Source organism: Chlorocebus sabaeus, chromosome 1, assembly GCF_047675955.1.
Source record: "Chlorocebus sabaeus isolate Y175 chromosome 1, mChlSab1.0.hap1, whole genome shotgun sequence".
In the NCBI taxonomy this organism is placed as follows: Eukaryota; Metazoa; Chordata; class Mammalia; order Primates; family Cercopithecidae; genus Chlorocebus; species Chlorocebus sabaeus.
Genome location: NC_132904.1, coordinates 7,101,006 through 7,126,901, shown reverse-complemented (window position 1 = coordinate 7,126,901; position 25,896 = coordinate 7,101,006). Strand labels below are relative to the sequence as shown.

The 25,896-nt window shown below is 43.8% G+C and overlaps 1 protein-coding gene across 6 annotated transcripts in view; it reads left to right on the top strand.

Annotated features, from left to right (window-relative positions):
• The window catches only part of KDM2A (lysine demethylase 2A), a 150,030-nt gene that overhangs the window by 8,802 nt on the left and 115,332 nt on the right, over positions 1-25,896 (top strand). Inside the window, exons 2-4 of one of the 6 annotated variants that reach the window (XM_073012997.1) lie at positions 3,370-3,491; positions 5,956-6,071; positions 6,537-6,634. The exons of 1 other annotated variant lie outside the window; for it this stretch is intronic. Coding sequence is in view for 1 of the 5 variants with exons in the window: in XM_037998976.2 (XP_037854904.1) it covers positions 8,172-8,186 (15 nt within the window). In the remaining 4 variants the exon portion in view is untranslated. Of the gene's footprint in view, positions 1-3,369; positions 3,492-3,531; positions 6,635-7,956; positions 8,187-25,896 lie in introns of those variants that run through there. 4 more of the 6 variants (XM_073012975.1, XM_073013035.1, XM_073013065.1 and 1 more) reach the window with 4 other exon arrangements.

Genomic DNA, 25,896 nt, shown 5'->3' with positions numbered 1-25,896 from the left:
CATCAGCCTCCCCAGGTGATCCTCTTACCTCAGTCTCCTGAGTGGCTTGGGCCACAGATACATGCCACCACACCTGGCTTATTTTTAAAATCTTTCTAGAGACAGGTTTTCACGTGTTGCCCAGGCTGGTCTTGAACTCCTGGGCTTAGGTGATCCTCTCTCCTGCCTGGAGGCCTCTCCAACCTCCCCAGGTCTTGGGATTATAAGTGTGAGCCACTGCACCTGGTCCCCCTTCCCACCCTGAGGTCTTTTTGACTGGGAATAGACTAAGTAAAATAGAATATTTATTTTAAGCCTTTTTTTTTTTCTAGTATGAAAGTATAACGTTAACTAGGAAAAATTATATGTGGTCTACATTGTTGAATTAGTTTATTTCTAATTATTTTATGAGATTTAGTCTTTAGTCTGTGTTGGTAGAGAGCACACTGGTCTCATTGTTGCGGCCTCCCTCCTAATAAATGTAGGAAAAACTTGACCATTTTTGAGTGATTCAAAAATGCAGATAATGATGGAGTTAATTTTTTATTCTTACATGTCAGTCTTCCACAGTAAGCTATATTTTGGGCCTGTAGAATGAGGATTATATTTAAGCCCTATCATTTTCTGTTTTATTTTGCTGAGCACTAATCACTACTGTACTTTGTGTATAGCTTCCCACTAGAGTATAAGCTCCTTGAAAGCTGGGACGTCGTTTTTGTTGATGCTATGTGCTAGATGCTTCAAATAGGGCCTAACACATAGCAAGTGCTGAATAAGTATTTGTCGATATTGTTGAAAGCTCTAATATATGCTCTTTTTTGCTACCAATTTTCTTGAATGCCAGTAGTAAGCCACTAGAGTGGAGGAGGGTCTGGATGTAGTGGCTCACACCTGTGGTCCCAGCTACTCAGGAGGTTGAGGCAGAAGTATCACTTGAGCCCAGGGGCTTAAGGCTGTGGTGAGCTATGACTGTGCCAGTGCACTCCAGCTTGGGCTACAGAGCAAGACCCTGTCTCTAAAAAAATTAATAAATTAGAATAGAGGACACTTTGGCAGGTAGGGATGAGGAGGATATCTGGATATTGGGTCTTGCAGCGTAGATAAGAACCGGAGACCTAAACTGTAACAAATAAAAACATATGCGTAGCATACATCTCAGAATACCACATTGATGGTATTTGGTATTCGGACCATTAGAACAAATAATAAAGTGTCTAGTTGACTTTAAAAGTTTAGTGTGGCCAGATGTGGCTTACACCTGTAATCCCAGCACTTTGGGAGGCCAAGGGGAGTAGATTGCTTGACGTCAGGACTTCAAGACCAGCCTGACCAACATGGTGAAACCCTGTCTCTACTAAAAATACAAAAATTAGCCGGGCGTAGTGGCACCACATGCCTGTAATCCCAGCTACCCAGGAGGCTGAGACAGGAGAATCGCTTGAACTCGTGAGGCAGAGGTTGCCGTCAGCTGAGATCGTGCCACTGCACTCCAGCCTGGGTGACAGAGAGAGACTCCGTCTCAAAAAATAAAAATAAAAATAAAAAAGTAAAGTTTAGTCTGAATTTTAAGCTCACCTATTCTTCCCCCCCCGCCCCCTTTTGTGAGACAGTTTCACTATGGTCGCTCAGGCTGGAGTGCAATGGCGTGATCTCGGCTCACTGCAACCTCCGCCTCCCGGGTTCAACCGATTCTTCCGCCTCAGTCTCCCTAGTAGCTGGGATTACAGGCGCCCGCCACCCCACCTGGCTGATTTTTGTATTGTTTTAGTAGAGACAGGGTTTCACCATGTTGGTCAGGCTGGTCTCAAACTCCTGACCTCCAGTGATCCGCCCACCTCGGCCTCCCAAAGTGTTGGGATTACAGGCATGAGCCACCGTGCCCGGCCTTAAGTTCCCTTGTTCTAACCCTGTCCTAAACTGTGCCTAGGTTTTGCTGACCTTTAGACAGCCTTAAAGCTGTGAAGTTGCAAGTGATGATGTTTGTGTTATTCTCAGATCTTGGTTTTGGTTATTAAGTCAAGGAATTGATACATTACGTATGTCATGTAGATAGACATACATTCTTTGTATCTTTCTATTTTGCGGGGGTAATGGACACTCTTAATTAGGTTTCATTAATTTTCTCTGTTTATCTCACTTTGGGAATAGTACTTTATTTTTGCATTGCACTTTCACATCAAAAAGAGTTAAAATTCAGTAAAAATTTATTATATGTCAGATAGTAGGCTAGGTTCTTTCATATGTATTACCTTATTTAATTCTCAAAAGAACTTTGTAAGGTAGATGGTATAGTTTTAAATCTTGATTTTTTTTTTTTTTTTAAATTATGGAGAGAGAGGCCCAGAGAGGGGCCATGACTTGCCCAAGATCACAGAGTTGGTAAGAGGTGAAACCAGACCTTGAACTCAGGTACCCTGACTCCAAACTCCAAGTTTCTTCTGTCATATCATCCAGTGTCTCTTATGTACTTTATACAGAAAACAGGCTGGGTGCAGTGGTTCACGCCTGTAATCCCAGCACTTTGTGAGGCCGAGGTGGGCAGATCACCTGTGGTCACGAGTTCGAGACCAGCCTGGCCAACATGACGAAACCCCATCTCTACTAAAAATACAAAATGAGCTGGGCATGGTGGTGCACACCTGTAGTCTGAGCTACTCGGGATGCTGAGGTGGGAGAATTGCCTGAACCTGGAAGGTGGAGATTGTAGTGAGCTGAGATCACGCCATCGCATTCTAGCCTGGGTGACAAGAGTGAAACTCCATCTCAAATAATATTAATAATAATAATAACTACCCTTACTGCACTGTGTGTAGGCTGAGTACTTTCTCTTTTTTTGAGGCTACTTTAATATTTTCTTTTTTTTTTTTGAGATGGAGTTTCGCTCTTGTCGCCTAGGTTGGAGTGTAGTGGTGTGATCTTAGCTCACTGCAACCTCTGCCTCCCAGGTTAAGGCGATTCTCCTGCCTCAGCCTCCCTAGTAGCTGGGATTACAGGTGTGTGCCACCATGCCTGGCCAATTTTTGTATTTTTAGTGGAGATGGGGTTTTACCATATTGGCCAGGCTGGTGTGGAACTCCTGACCTCAGGTGATCCGCCTGCCTTGGTCTCCCAGAATACTGAGATTGCAGGCATGAACCACCACTCCCCGCCTACTTTAACGTTTTCTTCCTGATGTCTGTCTGCTTAACATCGTGAATGAGATAGCTATAAATATTTGATAGCCAGTGTTTGATCATGTTTCAAAAAAAGATGGTACATTCTTTCTTTTCATGAACTTTGAACTTATTGCACTTGATCTGTTAAAATAGCAGTATTGTGCAGTTTGTGAGTATGTCAAGGCTTTTATTTATGTATGTCACTCATATCCTTGTTTTCTGTTTTAAATTTTAGGTTCTTGGGGTTTTTCTCTGTCTGTGAGTACTTGGTAAAAAGTTAAACCCTAAAGATAAAAGGCAGCAAATAGTGACCAAACGAATGTTTTTGGCAAATACATTGGTGAAGGCCTCCTTCAGGTAGGTAGAGAGGAGGAGGGAAGAGGGTGGCCTTTCAGGTGGTAAAGACAGCATAAGCTTTATACTACTACTATAAGGCCTATTCTGTGGATCTTTGATGGATGAGCAAGTACTAAAGTAGGTGGTGTCTTTTGAGGGGCACTGCTGATAATGTTGGGTAGAAATTTTAAACAACTTTGAAAGCCAAGTGTGGACATAGCCATTAGTTTTTTTTTTTTTTTTTGGGGGGGGGATGTGGAGTCTCACTGCGACGTCCAGGCTGGAGTGCAATGGCATGATCTCGGCTCACTGTAACCTACACTTCTTGGGTTCAAGCGATTCTCCTGCCTCAGCCTCCTGAGTAGCTGGGATTACAGGCACACACCACCACGCCCAGCTAATTTTTTGTATTTTCAGTAGAGACGGGGTCTCACTATTATTGGCCAGGCTGGTCTGGAACTTCTGACCTCAAATGATCCGTCCGCCTTGGCCTCCCAAAGTGCTGGGATTACAGGCATGAGCCACTGCACCCAGCCAGTTTGTTTTTAATAGTGATTTGGCCAAAGTGATGTTTTGGGAGTAATACCTACAGTTTCGGGTCAGGGGTGGTCTGGAAGGATGTTGAAATAGCTTCCCTTTTGAGGTGACAGGAACCCTGAACTCTTAAGGCAGTAGTTTTCAAAGTGTAGGTCTCTCATTAGCAGCATGAGCATTACCTGGGTGTCTGGGAACATGTTAGAATACGAATTCTTGGACCCCACCCCAAACTTACTGAACTAGAAACTCTGGAGCTGGGACCCAGCATTCTGTGTTTTAACAAGGCAGGTGATATTGATGCATGCAAAAGTTTGAGAAACATTGCTGTAGGTTATAGGTAGAAATGGAAAGGAAGAGATAGAAGCAAGACACATTGGCAGTGAAGGACTGACTAAACTTTGTAACCGATGGATAGCAGCATGTTATAATAGAGAAGAGTACTTAATTGGGGATGTTGAGCCTTGAGTTTTAGTATCAAGTCTCTTACCAACAGTGCTTTTATTTTTATTTATTTATTTATTTTTTGAGACGGAGTTTTGCTCTTGTTGCCCAGGCTGGAGTGTAGTGGTGTGATCTCAGCTCACTGCAATGTCTGCCTCCCCGGTTCAAGCCATTCTCCTGCCTCAGCATCCCAAGTAGCTGGGATTACAGGCATGCACCACCATGCTGGGCTAATTTTGTGTTTTTTTAGTAGAGACGGTGTTTCACCATGTTGGTCAGGCTGATCTCAAACTCCTGACCTCAAGTGATCTACCTGCTTTGGCTTCCCAAAGGGCTGGGATTACAGATGTGAGCCACTGTGCCTAGCCTATTTTTAGTTTTTGTTTTGAGACAGAGTCTCACTCTGTTACCCAGGCTAGAGTGCAGTGGCCTGATCTCTGCTCACTGTAACCTCCACCTCCTGAGTTCAAATGATTCTCCTGTCTCAGCCTCTCGAGTAGCTTGGATTACAGGCTCCCGCCACCACGCCCGGCTAATTTTTGTATTTTTAGTAGAGACGGGGTTTTGCCATGTTGGCCAGTCTGGTCTTGAACTCCTGACCTCAGGTGATTTGCCCTCCTCGGCCTACCAAAGTGCTGGGATTACAGGCATGAGCCACCGCACCTGGCCTCCAACTGTGGTTTTTTTGTTTTTTTTTTTTTGAGAGGGAGTCACGCTCTCTCCCAGGCTGACGTGCAGTGGCGCAATCTCGAGTCACTCTAACCTCTGCCTCCCAGGTTCAGGTGATTGTCCTGCATCTGCCAGCTGGGTTTAAAGCTGTGCACCACCATGCCCAGGTAATTTTTGTATTTTTAGTAGAGACAGGGTTTCACCATGTTGGTCAGGCTGGTCTCGAACTCCTGACCTCGTGATCCTCCTGCCTCGGCCTCCCAAAGTGCTGGGATTACAGGCGTGTGCCACCATGCCTGGCACCAACTGTGGTTTTAAACAAGAAAACTGACCTGTCCTTGTTGAAGTTGTACAGCATGCTTTCTGAGGATTTTGGAGGCAAAGACAAATGAAATGTTAAGGTAGGCTTTGGGATTTAGCCTGGATTACCAGGAAGACCGGGGGAAAGATTTTTTGCAACTGTGAGGAGAGAATATGAGTGGATGAGGCTTTAGACAGTTGGAGATACTAGAATATTTATTTAAAGCCGATTCTTAACTGGGGATGATTTTGCCCCCAAGGAAACATTTAGCAGTGGACATTTCTGATGGTCAGACTGGGGTGGTGCTACTGGTATTTAATGAGTAGAGGCTAGGAATGCTGCTGAAGCATCTGTAGTGCACAGGACAGCCCTAACTACAATGAATTAACAGATCCAGAATGTCAGTAGTACAAGGTTGACAAACCCTGATATAAAGGGAAACAGCCGGTAGATAGGTTGTGTGTTTCCATCCTAATTATCTAGTGCTGATTTTATAATTTTATTTTTCAAATTTTTATTTACTTATTTTTGAGACAGAGTCAATCTATTGCCGAGGCTGGAGTGTAGTGGTGCGATCTCGGCTCACTTCAACCTCTGCCTCTTGGGTTCAAGCGATTCTCCTGCCTCAGCCTCCTGAGTAGCTGGGATTACAGGTATGCGTCGCCATACCCAGCTAATTTTTATATTTTTAGTAGAGACAGGGTTTTGCCATGTTGACTAGGCTGGTCTTGAACTTCTGACCTCAGGTGATCCACCCGCCACAGCCTCCCAAAGTGCTGGGATTGCAAACGTGAGCCACCTTGCCCAGCCTTAAATTTTGGATAAATCTAACAGAACATCTCAAAAGCAGCCTCACATTGTGTTTCCCACATCATGCTTGGCAAAAGTAAGCATGAAGCCCTTTTTTTGTTGTTGAATTTTCACAGAACTAACTTCATGGTCATGACAATTCTCAACCCAGTTGCATATTTTCTTTACTCTTTTTAACATACTCAAAGATCAACTTATTTTGGTAACGTAAGCATTCACTGTCTGGGCATCAATCATTAAGCTACAGCAGATCAGATTTTTGTGTGTGTGTGTTTTCCCTGAGATGGAGTTTCACTCTTGTTGCCCAGGCTAGAGTGCAATGGCGCGATCTCGGCTCACCACAACCTCCGCCTTCTGGGTTCAAGCGATTCTCCTGCCTCAGCCTCCCGAGTAGCTGGGATTACAGGTATGCACCACCATGCCCAGCTAATTTTGTATTTTTAGTAGAGACGGGGTTTCACCATGTTGGTCAGGATGGTTTCGATCTCTTGACCTTGTGATCCACCTGCCTCATGATCCACCTGTCTCGGCCTCCAAAAGTGTTGGGATTACAAGTGTGAGCCACCACGCCCGGTGCAGATTTCCTTTTGATACTCTCTTTGAAGGATAGGGAAATGAGATAAAAGTTGTGGTGCTGTTGTGAGCAAATGTTAAAATATTTTTAATTGCCCTGTGGCTGAAGGCTGCACGATCACTCTGAAAAACTGCCTCATGAGCTGGTTGTGGTCCTCAGCCTTAATTCATCTCTTTAGATCCTGGATCACAGACGTTAGGAACTTTTTTGTGTGTCAAAGCAGTAATCTAGCCAACTCGTTTCTGAAAGTGACCTCAAGATAATATATATTCATAAATGTAGTGATAATTTTATAGTAGTTTTATAGTTTCCACAGTACTTCTTTGTCTCTTGTGTCTTTTTGTCGTTTTAGTCTTTTGGTCATCACCATCTTAGTCTTTTGAATATCACCATTCTTAGGGTTGCCAGAACTTGTGGACAGTGCTACATGTTGGATAATCCCAAAAGTTGCCATTCACGTATCTTAATCTATGTGAATAAAGACACCCTTGGAGTTCAACGGTGCACACCCTGTAGAACTATGCATTGATGTTTCTACCCATGACTGAAGGGTAGATTCTAGATAGTTCACCCTATCATATACTTCCATTGCATTCTGTGTTTACCTTTGTAGCCTTTGTGTAACTATAGTTAACATTACTAGTGTAAGTATTTTTGTTTAATATCTGACTTTTTCACCAGGCCAGAAACCTTTTTTGGGGGATAAGGTAGAGGAAAAGTCAACTGCAGATTTGAAACTAGGAGATAAAAGCCCAATCTCACGGATAATAGCACACGTCGATCAAATGTATACTGTGTGCTTGGTACTGGCATTTTCCATATACCCACTAATTTAATTCTCAAGAACCCTTTGAAATGGATTCTTTGATTCCCATTTTACAGTTTTGGAAACAGATCCAAAGTGCAGTTAAGTGTCTCAGGTTATCCAGGTAAAGGACAGAGCCAGGATTCAAAGTAAACAGTCTGGTGATTCCAGAGCATACTAAGCTATACTGCCTCTTCATCAACTTTGTTGGGACATAGTTTATAAATGTTTTGCTGATGAATTCAGGGTGTTTCCCAAGTCATCTATTCTCATTCAGGAGATTCATTCACTTAAACAAATGTTTGTTGAGTGCTTATGTTGTGCTAAGCATTTTATTTGGGTCTTCCAAATGCTGTGGTTTCAGATAATGCTGAATGCTTTGAAGAAATTACAAGGATGATGAGATACTTGTAGGATGGAGAATTCCTTGAGATTGAGTGATCAATGAAAGGCTTCTGGAGAAGGTGGCATTTTGTACTGAGACCTGAGTGATGAACAGCCAATCTTGTGACGTTCAAGGGCTCCAGGGACCAGATCTGGGGCCCTAGGTATAGGGAACAGGCAATGCAAAGCCCAAAGGTAGGAATGAAAAAATAATACTGAGCATTTAACCATGTCCAGATACCATGTAGAGCTCTGGCTTACAGTAATGGATGAGACAGATATGGTCCCTCTGTCATGGAGCTTCTGGTCTGGTGGAAAAGTCAGACATTAAACAAATGCTAGTAATGTTAATTATAGTTACACAAAGGGCTACGAAGGTAAACATAGGCTTCAATGAGAGTATATGATAGAGTGAGCTAATCTAGCCTTCAGTAGTGGGTAGAAACATCAGGGAATCCTGAGAAAACCTTTGAAGTTGAGACCTGAAGGGTGACTAGGAGGTAACCAGGCAAAGATGCAGAGTGATTAGCACATGCAGAAATTCTTAAGGTTGGAAAGAATTAGACATGTTTGAGAAACCTGCCAACCAACTAAACAAAACACCAAAAAGCCATTGTAACTGAAGAGACCTAAGTGGAGGAGAGAGTTAAAATCTTGACAAGGTAGACAGGTCAGATCAAATAGGGCATTATCCTGAAGCCATTGGGAAGGCAGAAGTTCAGCAGAGTAGTAATGTGTTTGGATCAGCGTCAGGGAGAGGGCAAGAATAGATTTGGGGAGATGTTAGGAGGCTACTGTATTGGTTCAGGTAAGATAGTGATGTGATATGGTTGAGTGCTGGCAGAATTAGAGAGGAGATTGATTCTGTGATGGAGAGTCTATGATTGATTCTATGATTGAGAAATATATATGAAATAGAATCATAAGACTTTTCATTGAATGTTTTGAGGGTCAGTGTAAAGGAGGTAAATATAAGTATGACTCCCAAACTTTCCTAGTGCATGGCTTATAATACAGTTCTTTTATTGAAATAGGGTACACTGAAGGAAGAGCAGGTTTGGGGACTGAGCAAAGGAACATAAGTTCAGTTTTGAGAAAGTTTGAAAAGGTTGAATGTGAATGCTTGTGAAATGTCACAGTAGAACTGTTGAGTAGTTAATTGGGTATGATTCTGGGCCTAAGGAAGGGCTTACTGGCATATGATTGGGTCTTTTTTTTTTTTTGAGAAGGGGTCTTGCTCTGTTGCCCAGGCTGGAGTGTAGTGGTGAGATCTCAGCTCACTGCAACCACTGACTTCCAGGTTCAAGTGATTCCCCTGCCATAGCATCCTGAGTAGCTTGGCCTACTGGTGCATGCCACCATGCCTGGCTAATTTTTGTATTTTTAATAGATACTGGGTTTCACCATGTTGGCCAGGCTGGTCTCGAACTCCTCATCTCAAGTGATCCGCCTGCCTTGGCCTCCCAAAGTACTGAGATTACAGGTGTGAGCCACTGCCCCTAGCCCCAGGTATCTTTTCTGTTATCTATTTATTTTTTCTTAAGACAGAGTCTAGCTCTCCCCCAGGCCGGAGTGCAGTGATGCGATTCAGCTCACTGCAACCTCCGCCCCCCAGGTTCAAGCAAATCTCTTGCCTCAGCCTTCTGAGTAGCTGGGACTACAGGTGCACGCCACCACGCCCGGCTACTTTTTTGTATTTTTAGTAGAGGTGGGGTTTTACCATGTTGCCCAAGCTGCTCTCAAACTCCTGAGCTCAGGCAGTCTGCCTGCCTTGGTCTCCCAGAGTCTAGGATTACAGGCGTGAGCCACTGTGCCTGGTCTTTTCTATTATTTCTTAATTTGTTTTTGTTTATCTTTTTTTAAGACAGAGTTTTGTGCAGTGGTGCGATCTTGACTCACTGCAACCTCTGCCTCCCAGGTTCAAGCGATTCTCCTGCCTCAGCCTCCTGGGTAGCTGGGACTATGGGCACGCACCACCATGCCCGGCTAATTTTTGTATTTTTAGTAGAGACAGGGTTTCATCATCTTGGCCAGGCTGGTCTCGAACTCCTGACCTCGTGATCCACCCGCCTTAACCTCCCAAAGTGCTGGGATTACAGGCGTGAACCACCGCGCCTGGCCTTCTATTATTTCTTATGTTGTGCTTTCAAGGTTCTGATTATGGTCTTTCCATCTTCTGTGACTTTCCCACTCTATAAAGTCACTAGTGGTGTGGGATGGACACTGGACTTCGGTTCATGAAATCTGCTTTTGAATTTCAGCGTATAAACTCTATAGTATTACTTAACCTTGATGAACTTTTTCGTTTGTGGAATAGTGAAAAGAAAACTCACTGTTTGGGGCCGGGTGTGGTGGCTCATGCCTGTAATCCCAGCACTTTGGGAGGCTGAAGTGGGCAGATCATGAGGTAAGGAGATCGAGACTATCCTGGCTAACACGGTGAAAGCCCGTCTCTACTAAAAAAAATGCAAAAAAATTAGCTAGGCATCGTGGCGGGTGCCTGTAGTCCCAGCTACTCGGGAGGCTAGGCAGGAGAATGGCGTGAACCCGGGAGGCGGAGCTTGAAGTGAGCCAAGGTGGAGGTTGCAGTGACCAGAGATCATGCCACCGCAATCCAGCCTGAGCGACAGAGCAGGACTCTCTGTTAAAAAACAACAACAACAAAAAACAACTCACTATTTGGAAATAGTTTCTAAGTGCTTGGTTAACTTTAAAGGGTTTGCCATTGTAGACCCCAACTCCCTAGCCTGATACTCAGGCCCCAGTTGACTGTTACATGTTCCAGTCAAACCAAGCTGCCCACTTGTTTTTTTTCCACATACATGTGATATCCTGTCTCTCAGTCCCTACCCTAGTTTTCATCCTCTAAAGCCCATCTGAAATACTGTGTTTTGAAGGAAACCTGTTTTTCTGAGTCCTCATAATTTTTTCTCCCTTTCTCTCATGATATCTAACTGGATATAAAATAGAAAGTTTATGGCCAGGCATGGTGGCTCATGCCTGTAATCCCAGCACTTTGGGGGGGCCGAGGCAGGTGGATCACTTGAGGTCAGGAGTTCGAGACCAGCCTGGCCAACATGGTGAAACCCCGTCTCTACTAAAAATACAAAAAATTGGCGTGGTGGTAGGCACCTGTAGTCCCAGCTACTCAGGAGGCTGAGGCAGGAGAATGGCGTGAACCCGGGAGGCAGAGCTTGCAGCGAGCTGAGATCGCGCCACTGCACTTCAGCCTGGGCGACAGAGTGAGACTCCGTCTCAAAAAAAAAAAATGCAAAAATTAGCTGGGCGTGGTGACAGGCACCTGTAATCTCAGCTACTTGGGAGACTGAGGCAGGAGAATCGCTTGAACCTGGGAGACAAAGGTTGCAGACTCCATCTCAAAAAGAAAGCATGATAGCATGATACGATTTAAATCATTGTGACTCTTTATTTTACTGGTTAGTTAATAATGCATGATATGACAACAATGTAGAATATAATAAAATTAATTCATTTCATTCAGTGGTTACATGCTGATAGTAATACTGTAAATTATTATTGGGAAGGTAGTGGTCAGAATACAATCAGAGAAGGGAAGTCAAGGACTAAGAATTTGCTGTATCTAATTGCCCCACTTACTCTAGTCATTAGTGAAAAGAGGAACTGACTGTTAATGTCCCTTGAGACTGTCCAGTTACCTTTGTCTTGCTCACTAGACTTTTTTTTTTTTTTTAGAGATGGGGTCTCACTGTTTTCGCAAGCTGATCTTAAACTCCTGAGCTCAAGTGGTCTTCCCACCTCAGCTCTGGGCTACTTTCATAATTAGTTTGTTTCTTTTTTTTTTCTTTCTTTCTTTTTTTTGAGATGGAGTCGTCGTCTGTCACCCAGGCTGGAGTGCAGTGGCATGATCTCGGCTCCCTGCAACCTCTGCCTCCCGGGTTCGGGCAATTCTTCTCCCTCAGCCTCCCGAGTAGCTGGGACTACAGGCGTGTGCCACCATGCCCAGCTAATTTTTGTATTTTTTGGTAGGTGTTTCACCATGTTGGCCAGGCTGGTCTCAAATTCCTGGCCTCAAGTGATCTGCCTGCCTTGGCCTCCCAAAGTTCTGGGATTATAGGCATGAGCCACAGTGCCCAGCTTGCTGCAAGTTCTTATAGTATAGAATACTGCTTATATGTAGCACTTACCAAAGTTACCATTTTATATTTCTTTGGATTGTTGTTTGATTGTTTCACTATTAGGGTATACACATCATTAAAGGCTGCTGTCGTGTCTTTTCTCACCATTTCATCACCATGTTTGATGTAATGCTTTATTAGGTGCTTAATGTTTTGTTTTGTTTCCTATGAATGTTCATATCTAAAATCCTCTTTCTGCAGCCTCGTTCTTTTTTCTCGGTAAGTTCCTAATTACCCTCCAGGGCTCCCAGAGATTGACCTTCTCTTGCATTCTCCTCCTTTATATTCCCAGGGATACTTTATATGTATTTCTGTTGTGGGACCAGTTACTTTGTATTACGTGTTGCTTAATGTTGGGGCTGTGTCCTGAGAAATGTGTCATTAGGCGATATCGTCATGCAAACATCAGAGAATATGCTTGCACAAACCTAGATGGCATAGCTTACTACACACCTAGACAATATGATACAGCCTGTTACTCTTAGGCTACAAACCTGTACAGCATGTTACTTTATATTGAATATTGTAGGGAATTTGAGCACAAGTATATGTATTTGTGTTTTCCTAAACATAGAAAAGACACACTAAAACTATAGTTTTTTGGTTTTTTTTTTTTTTTTTTTTTTTTTGAGACGGAGTCTCGCTCTGTTGCCCACTTTGGAGTGCAGTGGTGTGATCACAGCTCACTGCAACCTCTGCCTCCCAGGTTCAAGTGCCTCAGCCTCCCAAGTAGCTGGGACTGCAGGCATGCGCCACCATGCCCAGCTAAATTTTCGTATTTTAGTAGAGATGGGGTTTCACCATGTTGGCCAGGATGATCTCTGTCTCCTGACTTTGTGATTCGCCTGCCTCGGCTTCCCAAAGTGCTGGGATTACAGGCGTGAACCACCACACCCGGCCAAACTATAGTATTATAATATTACAGGACCACCGTCATATATACAGTTGTTGACTGAAATGCCGTTAAGTGGCACAAATCTGTATTTGACCGTGAGTGTCTTTTTACCTAGTAAGAGTAGATTTCTTTAAGACAAGGAGTATGTTTTATTCAAGTGCTCAAAAATTGTCTATTGAATTGAACGAAAATGTATTGTGTAGTCCTAAAAATACATAAAATATAAAGAACATAATAAGTGAATTTCAACAATGATAAGAACCTTTGATTGCTAATCAGGAAGCATAGGTTAGTTATCTAGCTGTATTTTATTCACCTACAAGGTTCTTAGTTCTAATAATTTAAACCAGTTGTTTTCAAAGTGTGCTCCCCAGACCACATTACCTGGGAACTAGTTAGAAAGGGAATTCTTGGCCGGGCGTGGTGGCTCACACCTGTAATCCCAGCACTTTGGGAGGCTGAGGTGGGCAGATCACCTGAGGTCAGGAGTTCGACACCAGCCTGACCAATATGGCAAAACCCTATGTCTACCAAAAACACAAAAATTAACTAGGCGTGGTGGTGTGCACCTGTAATCCCACCTACTAGGGAGGCTGAGGCAGAAGAATTGCTTGAATCCGGGAGGTAGAGGTTACAGTGAGCCAAGATTGCGCCGCTGCATTCCAGCCTGGGTGACGGAGCAAGACTTCCATCTCAAAAAACAACAACAACAACAACAACAACAAATGGAATTCTTGGATCCTACCCCACAACAACAACAACAAATGGAATTCTTGGATCCTACCCCAAACGTACTGAATCAGAAACTCTGGCAGTGGGGACTCAACAGCCTGTGTTTCAACTAGTTCTCCAGGTGATTCTGATAGATGGTAAAGTTTGAGAACCATTGGAATTGTAGCAGTTTTTCTGTTTGTTGGAAACAAAAAATTAACTAGAGGTAGCTACTTTAATTTCACACTTCCCAACTTAAAGTTATTTTAAAATCGTTTCTTCATATTTCCTGCCAGTTGAATTTGCTGACATTTTTCTAAACCACTCATAGTATATTAGGTGCAGTATGTTTGAATCACAGGCAGTCATACTAAGTTTTTGAAGACTGTTGCTTTCCCTGTGCTCCTTAAGTCTTATTTAAATAACCTTCAGTGAGTACAGAATGGGCCCATTACTACATCCTTCCTGGTGACACCAGTTAACCAAGCCAGGGCAAGTAAGTGTACCCTGGACCCCTGCCAACCAAAGGTTGCTTCTTTTGTTTGTTTTTTTTTTTTCCTTTTTTCTTTTTTTCTTTTGAGACGGAGTCTCGCTTTGTCTTCCAGGCTGGAGCACAGTGGCGTGATCTCAGCTCACTGCAATCTCAACCTCCCAGGTTCAAACGATTCTCCTGCCTGAGCCTTCCAAGTAGCTGGGATTACAGGCACCCATCACCATGCCCAGCACATTTTTGTATTTTTGGTAAAGATGGGTTTTCTCCATGTTGGCCAGGCTGGTCTTGAACTCCTGACCTCGGGTGATCCGCCCACCTTGGCCTCCCAAAATGCTAGGATTACAGGTGTGAGCCACCGTGCCCAGCCTCTTTGTTTTTTAAAGATGGATCTGTCTACACTGGTTGCCCAGGCTGGTCTTGAGCTCCTAGGCTCAAGTGATCCTTCTGCCTCAGCCTCCCAAAGTACTAGGATTACAGGCATGAGCTATGATGACTAGCCCAAAGGTTGCAAGGTTGCTGCTTTTTTTTTTTTTTTTTTTTTTTTTTTTTGAGACAGTCTCAGTCTGTCACCTAGTCTGGAGTGAGCTGGCCCGATCTTGGCTCACTGCAACCTGTGCCTCCCGGGTTCAAGTGATTCTTCTGCCTCGGGTCCTCAGCAGCTGGGATTATAGGCATGCGCCACCACGCCTGGCTATTTTTATATATATTTTTTTAGTAGAGTCCAGGTTTCACCGTGTTGCCCTGGCTGGTCTCCTGACCTCAAGTAATTTGTGCACCTTGGCCTCCCACAGTGTTGGGACTAAAGGCGTGAGCCACCACACCTGGCCTACTCCTGTGTTCTTAGCTTGAGTTCCTGGTTGATGGGTGGTGCCACCAATTGAGAGAGAATATCACAGTTTGTGGGTTGGGTGTGGTTGCTCACACCTATCATCCCAACACTTTGGGAGACCGAGGCAGGAAGAGTTTGAGGCTTGAGCTCAAGAGTTGGAGACTAACCTGGGCAACATGGCGAAATCCTGTCTTTCCAGAAAATACAAAAATTAGCTGGCTGTCATGGCGTGTACCTCTAGTCCCAGGTACTTGGGCGGCTGAGGTGGGAGGATCACTTGAGCCTGGAAGGTCAAGGCAGCAGTGAGCCATGATTACGCCACTGCACTTCAGCTTGGGCGACAGAGTGAGACCTTGTCTCAAAAAAAAAAAAAAAAAAAAAGTCATGGTTTTATACAAATTTAAGAATATAGGCAGGAAGACCACCCTGAGCAACATAGCAAGATGATGTCTCAAGAAAACCTTAAAAGAAGTTACAAGTAGGCCGGGCGCAATGGTTCCCACCTGTAATCCCAGCACTTTGGGAGGCCAAGGTAGGTGGATCACCTGAGGTCAGGAGTTAGAGACCATCCTGGCTGACACGGTGAAACCCCATCTCTACTAAAAAATACAAAAAATTAGCCAGGTGTGGTGGTGGGTGCCTGTAGTCCTAGCTAATCGGGAGGCTGAGGCAGGAGAATGGTGTGAACCTGGGAGGCAGAGCTTGCAGTGAGCTGAGATCGTGCCACTGTACTCCAGCCTGGGCGACAGAATGAGACTTGTCTCAAAAAAATTACAATTCATTGTTATTAATTATAGTCACCCTACTAACTACTGAGCATCAGAATTTATTCCTTCTAACTGTATGTTCATGCCCATTAACCAGCCTCTTTATGCACCCCCTTGCCCTTCATACACACCCTTCCCAGCCTCTGGTGTCCATCATTCTGTTCTCTCTTTGTGAGATCAACTTTTTAGCTCTTTAATATTTGAGTGAGAACACGTGATACTTCTCTTTCTGTGCCTGGCTTATTTCATGTTACCTAATACTCTCCAATTCCATCCATGTTGCCGAAAATGACAGAATTTCAGTCTTTTTTAATGGCTGAATGGTATTTCATTCATTCATTCATTCATTTATTTATTTTTGAGACGGAGTCTCGCTGTGTCATCCAGGCTGGAGTGCAGTGGCTCGATCTCCGCTCACTGTAACCTCCACCTCCCAGGTTCAAACGATTCTCCTGCCTCAGCCTCCTGAGTAACAGGTGTGCACCACCACGCCCTATATCTACTTTCTTAGGGCATTAAAAATTAGGCTGGTTGTGGTGGCTCATGCCTGTAATACCAGCACTTTGAGAAGCCAAGGCGGGTGGATCACCTGAGGTCAGGAGTTCTAGACCAGCCTGGCCAACATGGTGAAACTCCGCCTCTACTAAAAATACAGAAATTAGCCAGGTGTGGTGGCGGGTGCCTGTAAACCCATCTACTGGCGGCGGGGGGGTGGTGGTGGGCAGGTGTCAAGGTAGGAGAATCGCTTGAACCTGGGAAGCGGAGGTTGCAGTAAGCCGAGATCACGCCATCGCACTCCAGACTGGGGGACAAGAGTGAGATTCCGTCTCAAAAAAAAAAAAAAAAAAAAAAAGTTTAGAAATAAAAGTACAGGCCGGGCGCGGTGGCTCAAGCCTGTAATCCCAGCACTTTGGGAGGCCGAGACGGGCGATCACGAGGTCAGGAGATTGAGACCATCCTGGCTAACACGGTGAAACCCCGTCTCTACTAAAAATACAAAAAATTAGCCGGGCGTGGTGGTGCGTGCCTGTAGTCCCAGCTACTTGGAGGCTAAGGCAGGAGAATAGCGTGAACCCAGGAGGCGGAGCTTGCAGTGAGCCAAGATGGTGCCACTGCACTCCAGCCTGGGCGACGAAGCGAGACTCCGTCTCAAAAAATAAAATAAAATAAAATAAAAAAATAAAAGTACAAAGAGCTCAATTATGTATTTGTTTTTCTGTGTTTCCTATTAAATCCTTATTCCTAGAAGTACAGTAATTAAAATTAGAAACATTTAAAAAACTTACTATAGAAAAATTAAACATATGAAGTAAACAGTGGTGTGATTAACACTCATATACCCATTGCCAAGCTTCAACAGTTATCAAAACGTGGAAATCTTCTTTTATCTCTATCTTCTACTCCCTCTTAGTTGTCTTGAATGAAATCCCAGATAGTATTACTTCATCTGTAAATACTTCAGTTATATATATTTATTCTTTTTTTTTTTTTTTTTTTTTTTTTTTTTGAGACAGAGTCTCACTCTGTCGTCCAGGCTGGAGTGCAGTGTCCAGATCTCAGCTCACTGCAAGCTCCGCCTCCCGGGTTTACGCCATTCTCCTGCCTCAGCCTCCCGAGTAGCTGGGACTACAGGCGCCCGCCACCTCGCCCGGCTAGTTTTTTGTATCTTTTTTTAAATTTTTAAAAATTTTTTTTGTATTTTATTTTTATTTTTTTTTAGTAGAGACGGGGTTTCACCATGTTAGCCAGGATGGTCTCGATCTCCTGACCTCGTGATCCGCCCGTCTCGGCCTCCCAAAGTGCTAGGATTACAGGCCTGAGCCACCGCGCCCGGCCTTTTTTTTTTTTTTTTTTTTGAGATGGAAACTTGTTATTGTTGCACAGGCTGGAGTGCAGTGACGTGATCTCAGTTCACTGCAACCTCTGCCTCCCAGGTTCAAGTGATTCTCCCGCCTCAGCATCCCGAGTTGCTGGGATGACAGGCATGCACTACTACACCCGGCTAATTTTTGTATTTTTAGTAGAGACGGGGTTGGCTGGTCTCGAATTTGTGACCTCAGGCGATCCACCCGCCTCCACCTCCCAAGATGTTGGGATTACAGGCATGAGCCACTGCATCGGTCTGTCTGTTCATTTCATAAACATCTGAGAGGGTCTTTGCTATGGGACTTTAGGAGCACTAGCATCGGTATGAAGTAGTGTCTGTTCAGTTTCTGAAAACTTCTTGTGAAGAAGCACATGCAGAAAAGACCGTAAAACATAAATGTATATGGTGTGGTGAATAAGCATGAAGCAAATACCTGTGTAACTGCTACTCAGTCAAGATTTGAAATTGCCACCACTTCAAAAGCTTCTTTACAATCTTCCTAATCACTAATTACTTTTTCTTACTCAGTGGAATTATATTTTAATTTCGCTTTTGTCTTTGTTTCTCTTTTTTCTTTTTCTTTCTTTCTTTCCTTTTTTTTTTTGGAGACAGGGTCTCACTCTCCCAGGCTGGAGTGCAATGACGCGATCCTGATCTCAGCTCACTGCAACCTTTGCCTCCCGGGTTCTAGAGATTCTCCTGCCTCAGCCTCCTGAGTAGCTGGGATTACAGGCGTGTGCCACCATGCCTGGCTGATTTTTGTATTTTTAGTACATATGAGGTTTTACCATGTTGTCCAAGCTGGCTTGAACTCTTTACCTCAAGTGATCCGCCTGCCTTGGCCTCCCAAAGTGCTGGGTTTACAGGCATGAGCCACTGTGCCTGGCCTTAAAAAAAAATATTCTTTGTGTGTGAGATGGAGTCTCGCTCTGTCACCCAGATTGACGTACAGTGGTGCAATCTTGGCTCACTGCAACCTATGCCTCCCGGGTTCAAGTGATTTTCCTGCCTCTGCCTCCTGAGTAGCTGGGACTACAGGCACACGCCACCACACCCAGCTAATTTTTTTGGTATTTTTAGTAGAGACAGGGTTTCACCATGTTGGTCAGGATGGTCTCTATCTCCTCCTGATCTGCCTGCCTCAGCCTCCCAAAGTGCTGGAATTACAGGAATGAGCCACCGCACCTGGCCCCCATTTCTTTAACATTTGATTTTTCTGCTCTCATAGGAAATAATACACCGATTGCCTTTTTACTTACTTTTTATAGATCCTGAGGGCAAGAATCATGGCAGTCTTATTTATTAGAGCATTGACAGTGTTTGGCACATGGTAGGAGTTAAAACATTTAATGAATTCAGTTTAATATAATTTTCTATCTACTGTGACAGATTTTCTCTCTTTGTCTGTCTTCCTTTTTATTGAGATAGGGTCTCACTTTGTTATCCACGCTGGAGTGCAGTGGCATAATCTAGGCTCACTGCAACCTCCACCTCCCAGGCTTAAGCGATCTTCCTCCCTCAGCCCCACAAGTACCAGGGACTACAGGTGCGTGCCACTACACCTGGCTAATTTTTTGTAATTTTTGTTGAGACAGGATTTTGACATGTTGTCCAGATTGGTCTTGAACTCCTGACCTCAGGCGATCTACCTGCCTCAGCCTCCCAAAGTGCTGGTGCATGAGCCACCGTGCCTGGAACATTCTTTAATATTGGTTAGAAACTCTAATGCCATGCTTTTTTCCCTCACTTTAGTGGATTTTATCTGTTTATTATTCCTTAACTGGAATATAAATATGTTTCATAAAAGTTTTATCAAAGGCATATGGTTTACTGATCTCATTTGAGATCAAGTTAATGTTTGAAACTCCCTTGAACCTCACTGAAGAGTAAAGTTAAAATTTGCTTAGTCAGATATAAATAGCCAGAAAACCTAACAGGATGAAAGTTGAAACAGCTAAAATTTATGAAAGTGTCTGCCATGTTAGTCCAATGTATGTCATCAACTTAAAAACAAACAGTGTTGTTGACAGTTTGGTGTAAGAGAATAGAAATACACCTGTTTGTATTTCATCCAGGCTTGGCCAGATCTTTTGTGCTACTCTGGGAATGGTCAGGTGAAAAGATATAACTTTCACTGTGCCAGGCACGGTGGCCCAAGCCTGTAATCCCAGCACTTTGGGAGGCTGAGGTGGGCAGATCATGAGGTCAGGAGATCGAGACCATCCTGGCAACATAGTGAAACCACGTCTCTACTAAAAAGTACAAAAAATTGGCCAGGCATGGTGACAGGCACCTGTAGTCCCAGCTACTCAGGAGGCTGAGGCAGGACAATGGCGTGAACCCAGGAGGTAGAGCTTGCAGTGAGCCAAGATCGCGCCACTGCACCCCAGCCTGGGTGACAGAGCAGGACTCCATCTCAAAAAAAAAAAAAGATATGACTTTCACTGGATTTCAAGAGTCAGTGAACCCAGCTAAACCTTATTAAAGCAGGAAAAAGTGAGAATTTCAAGGATCAAGGGCTTTCTCTGGAAACTGAGTAGTTCCCTTTCATTAGAGATTCTTTTTTTTTTTTTTTTTTTTTTTTTTTTTTTTTGAGACGGAGTCTCGCTCTGTCGCCCAGGCTGGAGTGCAGTGGCCGGATCTCAGCTCACTGCAAGCTCCGCCTCCCGGGTTCGCGCCATTCTCCCGCCTCAGCCTCCCGAGTAGCTGGGACTACAGGCGTCCGCCACATCGCCCGGCTAGTTTTTTGTATTTTTTTAGTAGAGACGGGGTTTCATCGTGTTAGCCAGGATGGTCTCGATCTCCTGACCTCGTGATCCACCCGTCTCGGCCTCCCAAAGTGCTGGGATTACAGGCTTGAGCCACCGCGCCCGGCCGAGATTCTTTTTTTTTTTTTTTTTTTTTGAGATGGAGTCTTGCAGTGTCGCCTGAGCTGGACTGCAGTAGCGCAATCTCAGCTCACTGCAACTGCCGCCTCCCAGGTTCAAGCGGTTCTCCAGCCTCAGTCTCCCGAGTAGCTGGGATTATAGGTGCCTGCCACCACGCCCACCTAATTTTTTGTATTTTTAGTAGAGACAAGGTTTCACCATGTTGACCAGGCTGTTCTTGAACTCCTGACCTCGTGATTCACCTGCCTCGACCTCCCAAAGTGCTGGGATTACAGGTGTGAGCCGCTGTGCCCAGCCCTCATTGGAGATTCTTACAGCAAATGCCTCTAGCTAGTGGTAATGTAAATCAACTCAGTACATACATATTGACTGATTTACTTAAAGTCTTTACTAGATCACTGGTTCTTGTTAGAAGCATTTGTTACTTTTTCATTCCTTTAAGAAAATTTTGGGGCTGGGTGCAGTGACTCGTATCTGTGATCAAACTTTGGTAGACCAAGTTGGGAGGATCGTTTTTGAACTCTGGAGTTTGAGACCAGCCTGGACAACATAGCAAGACCTCATCTGTATTAAAAAAAAAAAAAAAAAAAATTAGCTGGGCGTGGTGGTGCACACCTGTAGTCTCAGCTGCTTGGGAGGTTGAGGCCGAAGGGTCGCTTGATCCCTGGAGGTTGAGGCTGCGGTGAGCTGTGATTGCACCACTGCATTCCAGCCTGGACAACAGAGTGAGATCTAATTCAAAAAAGAAAGAAAAGAAAATTATGGTTTTTTCATGGGATAAAACTCAATAGGTAACAATCATATCTTTTCTTCCCCCATCAGAAACAAATAATCCGGCCGGATGTGGTGGCTCACGCCTGTAATCCCAGCACTTTGGGAGGCCAAGCAGGTGGATCACCTGACATCAGGAGTTTGAGACCAGACTGGTGAAACCCAATCTCTACTAAAAATACAAAAATGAGATGGGCCTGGTGATGGGTGCCTGTAATCCCAGTTAATTGGGAGGCTGAGGCAGGGGAATCACTTGAACGCGGAAGGTGGAGGTTGCAGTGGGCTAAGATCACTCCTATCTGGGCTACAAGAGCAAAATTCCATCTCAAAAACAAAACAAAACATACAAGAAAGAAATAATCCACACCCCAAAGTGCAATTCAGCTGAAATTTTCTATGGTACTTTGCCTAGAATTAACCAAAAGAGCTGGGGTAGGGGCTGGTGGCGCATAGCTCAGCATTATAGATCTACTTAAATCTTGTAAACTATTTATAGGTTTGGGTGGTTATAACATGTTTAGCATGTTTAATAAGCCAATCAAGAAATATCCCAAAATGTTCATTTTTGCTTCCTTTACAGATGGTGGCAGATGAAAAAGCAGATTTTTTCCCCCTGAAGCTCTTTAATAATGGCAAAAGTTAAAAAGTATTTTCTCTGTACTCCTGAATTTACTGAATGAATATATTCCCTTCCTGAATAAATTGACTGTTCCCTTAGTGTAGGGCTATAACTTGGTTTTGGTGGAGTCCCTTCCAGGTTCTAACATTTGTGTGACCTTGAACAGGGTACTTCTTAACCTCTCTCAGTCTCAGGTTTATTCATTTCTAAAGTGCGGGTGGTACTGATACCTTTTAGGGTTGGTTGAGGATTTAATGGCATAATGAATGTAGACTGCTTTGCCAACAATGAGCTTTCAATAAAAGGTATCTGTTATAATTCTCAAAGCTTAATACATTATTATATATAGCAAGCCACTTTTATGCCTTTTAAATCTGATTTTTTAGTTACACAGATAACATAGCTGTATTATTGTAGAAATTAAAATTTTACAGATAAGGCCTAAAGAGCCCCTTAGCCCCCTCAGTCCTAACCCCTTCACCAGAGGTAACCATTTTATTAGTTAATATATCCTTCCATGTCTTTTTCTTTGCTTTTATGCATACATGCACATGTATTATTAATTTTATAGATGAAGAATAGAAAAGGTAGTAGTCCAATTTTAAAATACTAAACTACTAGGTATTAGACTTTTTTTTTTTTTTTTTTTTTTTTAACGGTGTTTTGCTCTTTTTTGCCTAGGCTGTAGTGCGATGGTGCAATCTCGGCTCACTGCAACCTCCACCTCCCAGGTTCAAGTGATTCTCCTGCCTCAGCCACCCAAGTAGCTTTACACCCAAGTAGGATTACAGGCATGCACCACCATGCCCGGCTAATTTTGTATTTTTAGTAGAAGGACGGGGTTTCACCATGTTGGCCAGGCAGGTCTTGAACTCCTGACCTCAGGTGACCTGCCCTCCTCAGCCTCCCAAAGTGCTGGGATTACAGACATGAGCTACTGTGCCTGGCCTAGAATCTGTATTTTAGATACTCAGTAACCGAAAGATAGCAAAATTCAACAATTTGTTGTGTAATGGCAGATCTTGCACGAAATTACAGAATTCTTTACAACCCTAGACAAGTTTAATTAAAGGGAAGAAACTAAAAGAAATAAGAAACAGCTACAGCTGTTTAACCCAGAAATATGCATTTGCTTTTCTAGCCAGTAAATAGATCAGAACTTAAGAAATTCACTGCCTTTCAGTGTACTTCAAATTTTACAACTAAGGGCCAGAGGTATCATTTGTTAGTCTGACAAGTAAAAAATGATGTTTTCTTTTCTCAAAAATGTGAAAACTTTACCACCACCTTGTTGGGCCAAGGGAGAGGTTGGGGGAAGTTATCAGAGAAGAGTAATTGAAACTGCTTTCTGCATATTGTTGATTTTCAAGTGTATTTAAATTATTTTTGTAGTAATCTATAGTATTTTTGGTTTTCGTTTGTTTACCATTTGTACACATTGGAAAGTGGATTCCAGGCCACTTAGGGAAGGAAGTTGATTTTGAAATGATTTTAGTCCTCTGGAAACCACGTGTTTAAATAAGGGAATGTCAAGAGGAAAGGGCTGGCCATAGTTATTAATACTTCTTTTTTTTTTTTTTTTTTTTTTTTGAGACGGAGTCTCTCTCTGTCGCCCAGGCTGGAGTGCAGTGGCCAGATCTCAGCTCACTGCAAGCTCCGCCTCCCGGGTTCACGCCATTCTCCTGCCTCAGCCTCCCGTGTGGCTGGGACTACAGGCGCCCGCCACCGCGCCCGGCTAATTTTTGTATTTTTTAGTAGAGACGGGGTTTCACCGTATTAGTCAGGATGGTCTCGATCTCCTGACCTCGTGATCCGCCCATCTCGGCCTCCCAAAGTGCTGGGATTACAGTCGTGAGCCACCGCGCCTGGCCAGTTGTTAATACTTCTAGAGGAGGGATCTGAGAGTTGGAGGATATGTCAGACATCATCTCTCTTGTCTTTCTTCTCTGGGGAATTAGAGGTGAGTTGGAGAAAACTGTAGGAGAGAGGGTCAGCAGACAAGGTGGGAAGATCACTTGAGTCTAGTAGTGTGAGACCAGCCTGGGCAACAGAGCAAGACCCCATCTCTACAAAAATAAAAAATGCCAAGGTAAATGGTGTTAATTCTAACCATTTTGGAGGTGGGAGTGGGGTGGAGAATGGAGGATAAACATTTACCTCTTTCATCCTAGTCTTCAGGCTGAACCTAGTGTTGAAAGCCAAAGGACAATATTCCCATACCCAGTGTGAGTGGGGAGGAGTATGTAGTAAACACCCCTTGCATGCAGTAGAGATATGATATTCTCCTTTGCTTGGAGGATACTAGAAGCAGGGGTTCAGTTTAGTTTGTAAGTTATACCTTGGTAACTATATGTTTGACCAATTATGCTGAAAATGTAAAACTGTTTCAGCATATGTTGCTTTAGGAGATTCACATACATACATTAAGTCACTCTCTTGGTGGCTAATTTTCTCAGCTTTGGTTCTGCTTCCAACAGCCTAGAGTTGTGTTGTACACTCTAGCCACTAGCCATAGGTTGCTAGGGAGTATGTGAAATGTAGCTAGTATGAATTGAGATGTGGGTGTAAAGTATATACACCACATATTTTATTTTTTTTATTTTATTTTATTTTTAAATGTTATTTATTTTGAGACAGAGTTTCACTCTTGTTGCCCAGGCTGGAGTGCAGTGGTGCCATCTCGGCTCACGGCACCCTCCGCCTCCAAAGTGATTCTTTTGCCTCCGCCTCCCAAATAAGTGGGATTACAGGTGACTGCTACAATGCCTGGCTAATTTTTTGTATTTTTAGTAGAGATGGGGTTTCACCATGTTGACCAGGCCGGTCTTGAACTCGTGACCTCAGGTGATCTGCCCACCTCCATCTCCCAAAGTGCTGGGATTACAGGTGTAAGCCACTGGGCCCAGCCTCAAATCTTGAAGACTTGGTATGAGAAAAGGATTAAAACAGCCCAATAATTTTCTACATTGATGACGTATTGAAATGGTATTATTATTATTTCTTATTTTTTAATTTCTGTTTTTTAATTTTAATTTATTTTTTAATTTCTTATTTTTAATTTTTGTAGAGACACTCTTGCCCAGGCTGGAGTGTAGTGTGGCCTTAGCTTAGGTTACTATAGCCTTGAACTCCTGGGCTCAAGCAGTTCTCTTACCTCCGTCTCCTGAGTAGCTAGGACTATAGGCATGCACCACCACACCGGGCTAATTTTTTAAATTTTTTGTAGAGGCAGGGTTTTATTACATTGTCCTGGCCTGAAATGGCATTATTGATTACATTCGAAGTGATTTACTGGGTTAAATAAAATATATTATTAAAATTAATTTCCCACCAGGTGCAGTGGCTCACACCTGTTACGCCAGCATTTTGGGAGGCCAAGGCAGGCGGATCACTTGAGCCCAGGAGTTGAAGACCAGCCTGGTCAACATAGTAAAACCCCGTGTCTATTAAAAATACCAAAAAAATAGCCAGGCGTGGTATGTGCACCTGTGCTCCCAGCTACTTGGGAGGCTGAGGTGAGAGGATCACTTGAGCCCAGGAGGCAGAGGGTGCAGTGAGCCAAGATTGCACCACTACATTCCAGCCTGGGTGATGGAGTGAGACCCTGTCTCAACAAAAAATTAATTTCCCTGGGCTGGGTGCAGCGACTCACACTTGTTATTCCAAGTATTTTGCGAGGCTGAGGTCGGAGTATCATTTGAGCCCAGTAGTTTGAGACCAGCCTGGACAGCAGAGCAAGAGACCTCATCTCCACGAAAAATAAAATAAAAATTAACTGAGCATGGTGGTGCACATCTGTAGTCCTAGCTACTTGGGAGGCTGAGGTGGGAGATTCGCTTGAACCTGGGAGGTTAAGGCTGCAGAGACCTGTGATCATGCCACTGCACTCTAGCTTCAGGGACAGAGCA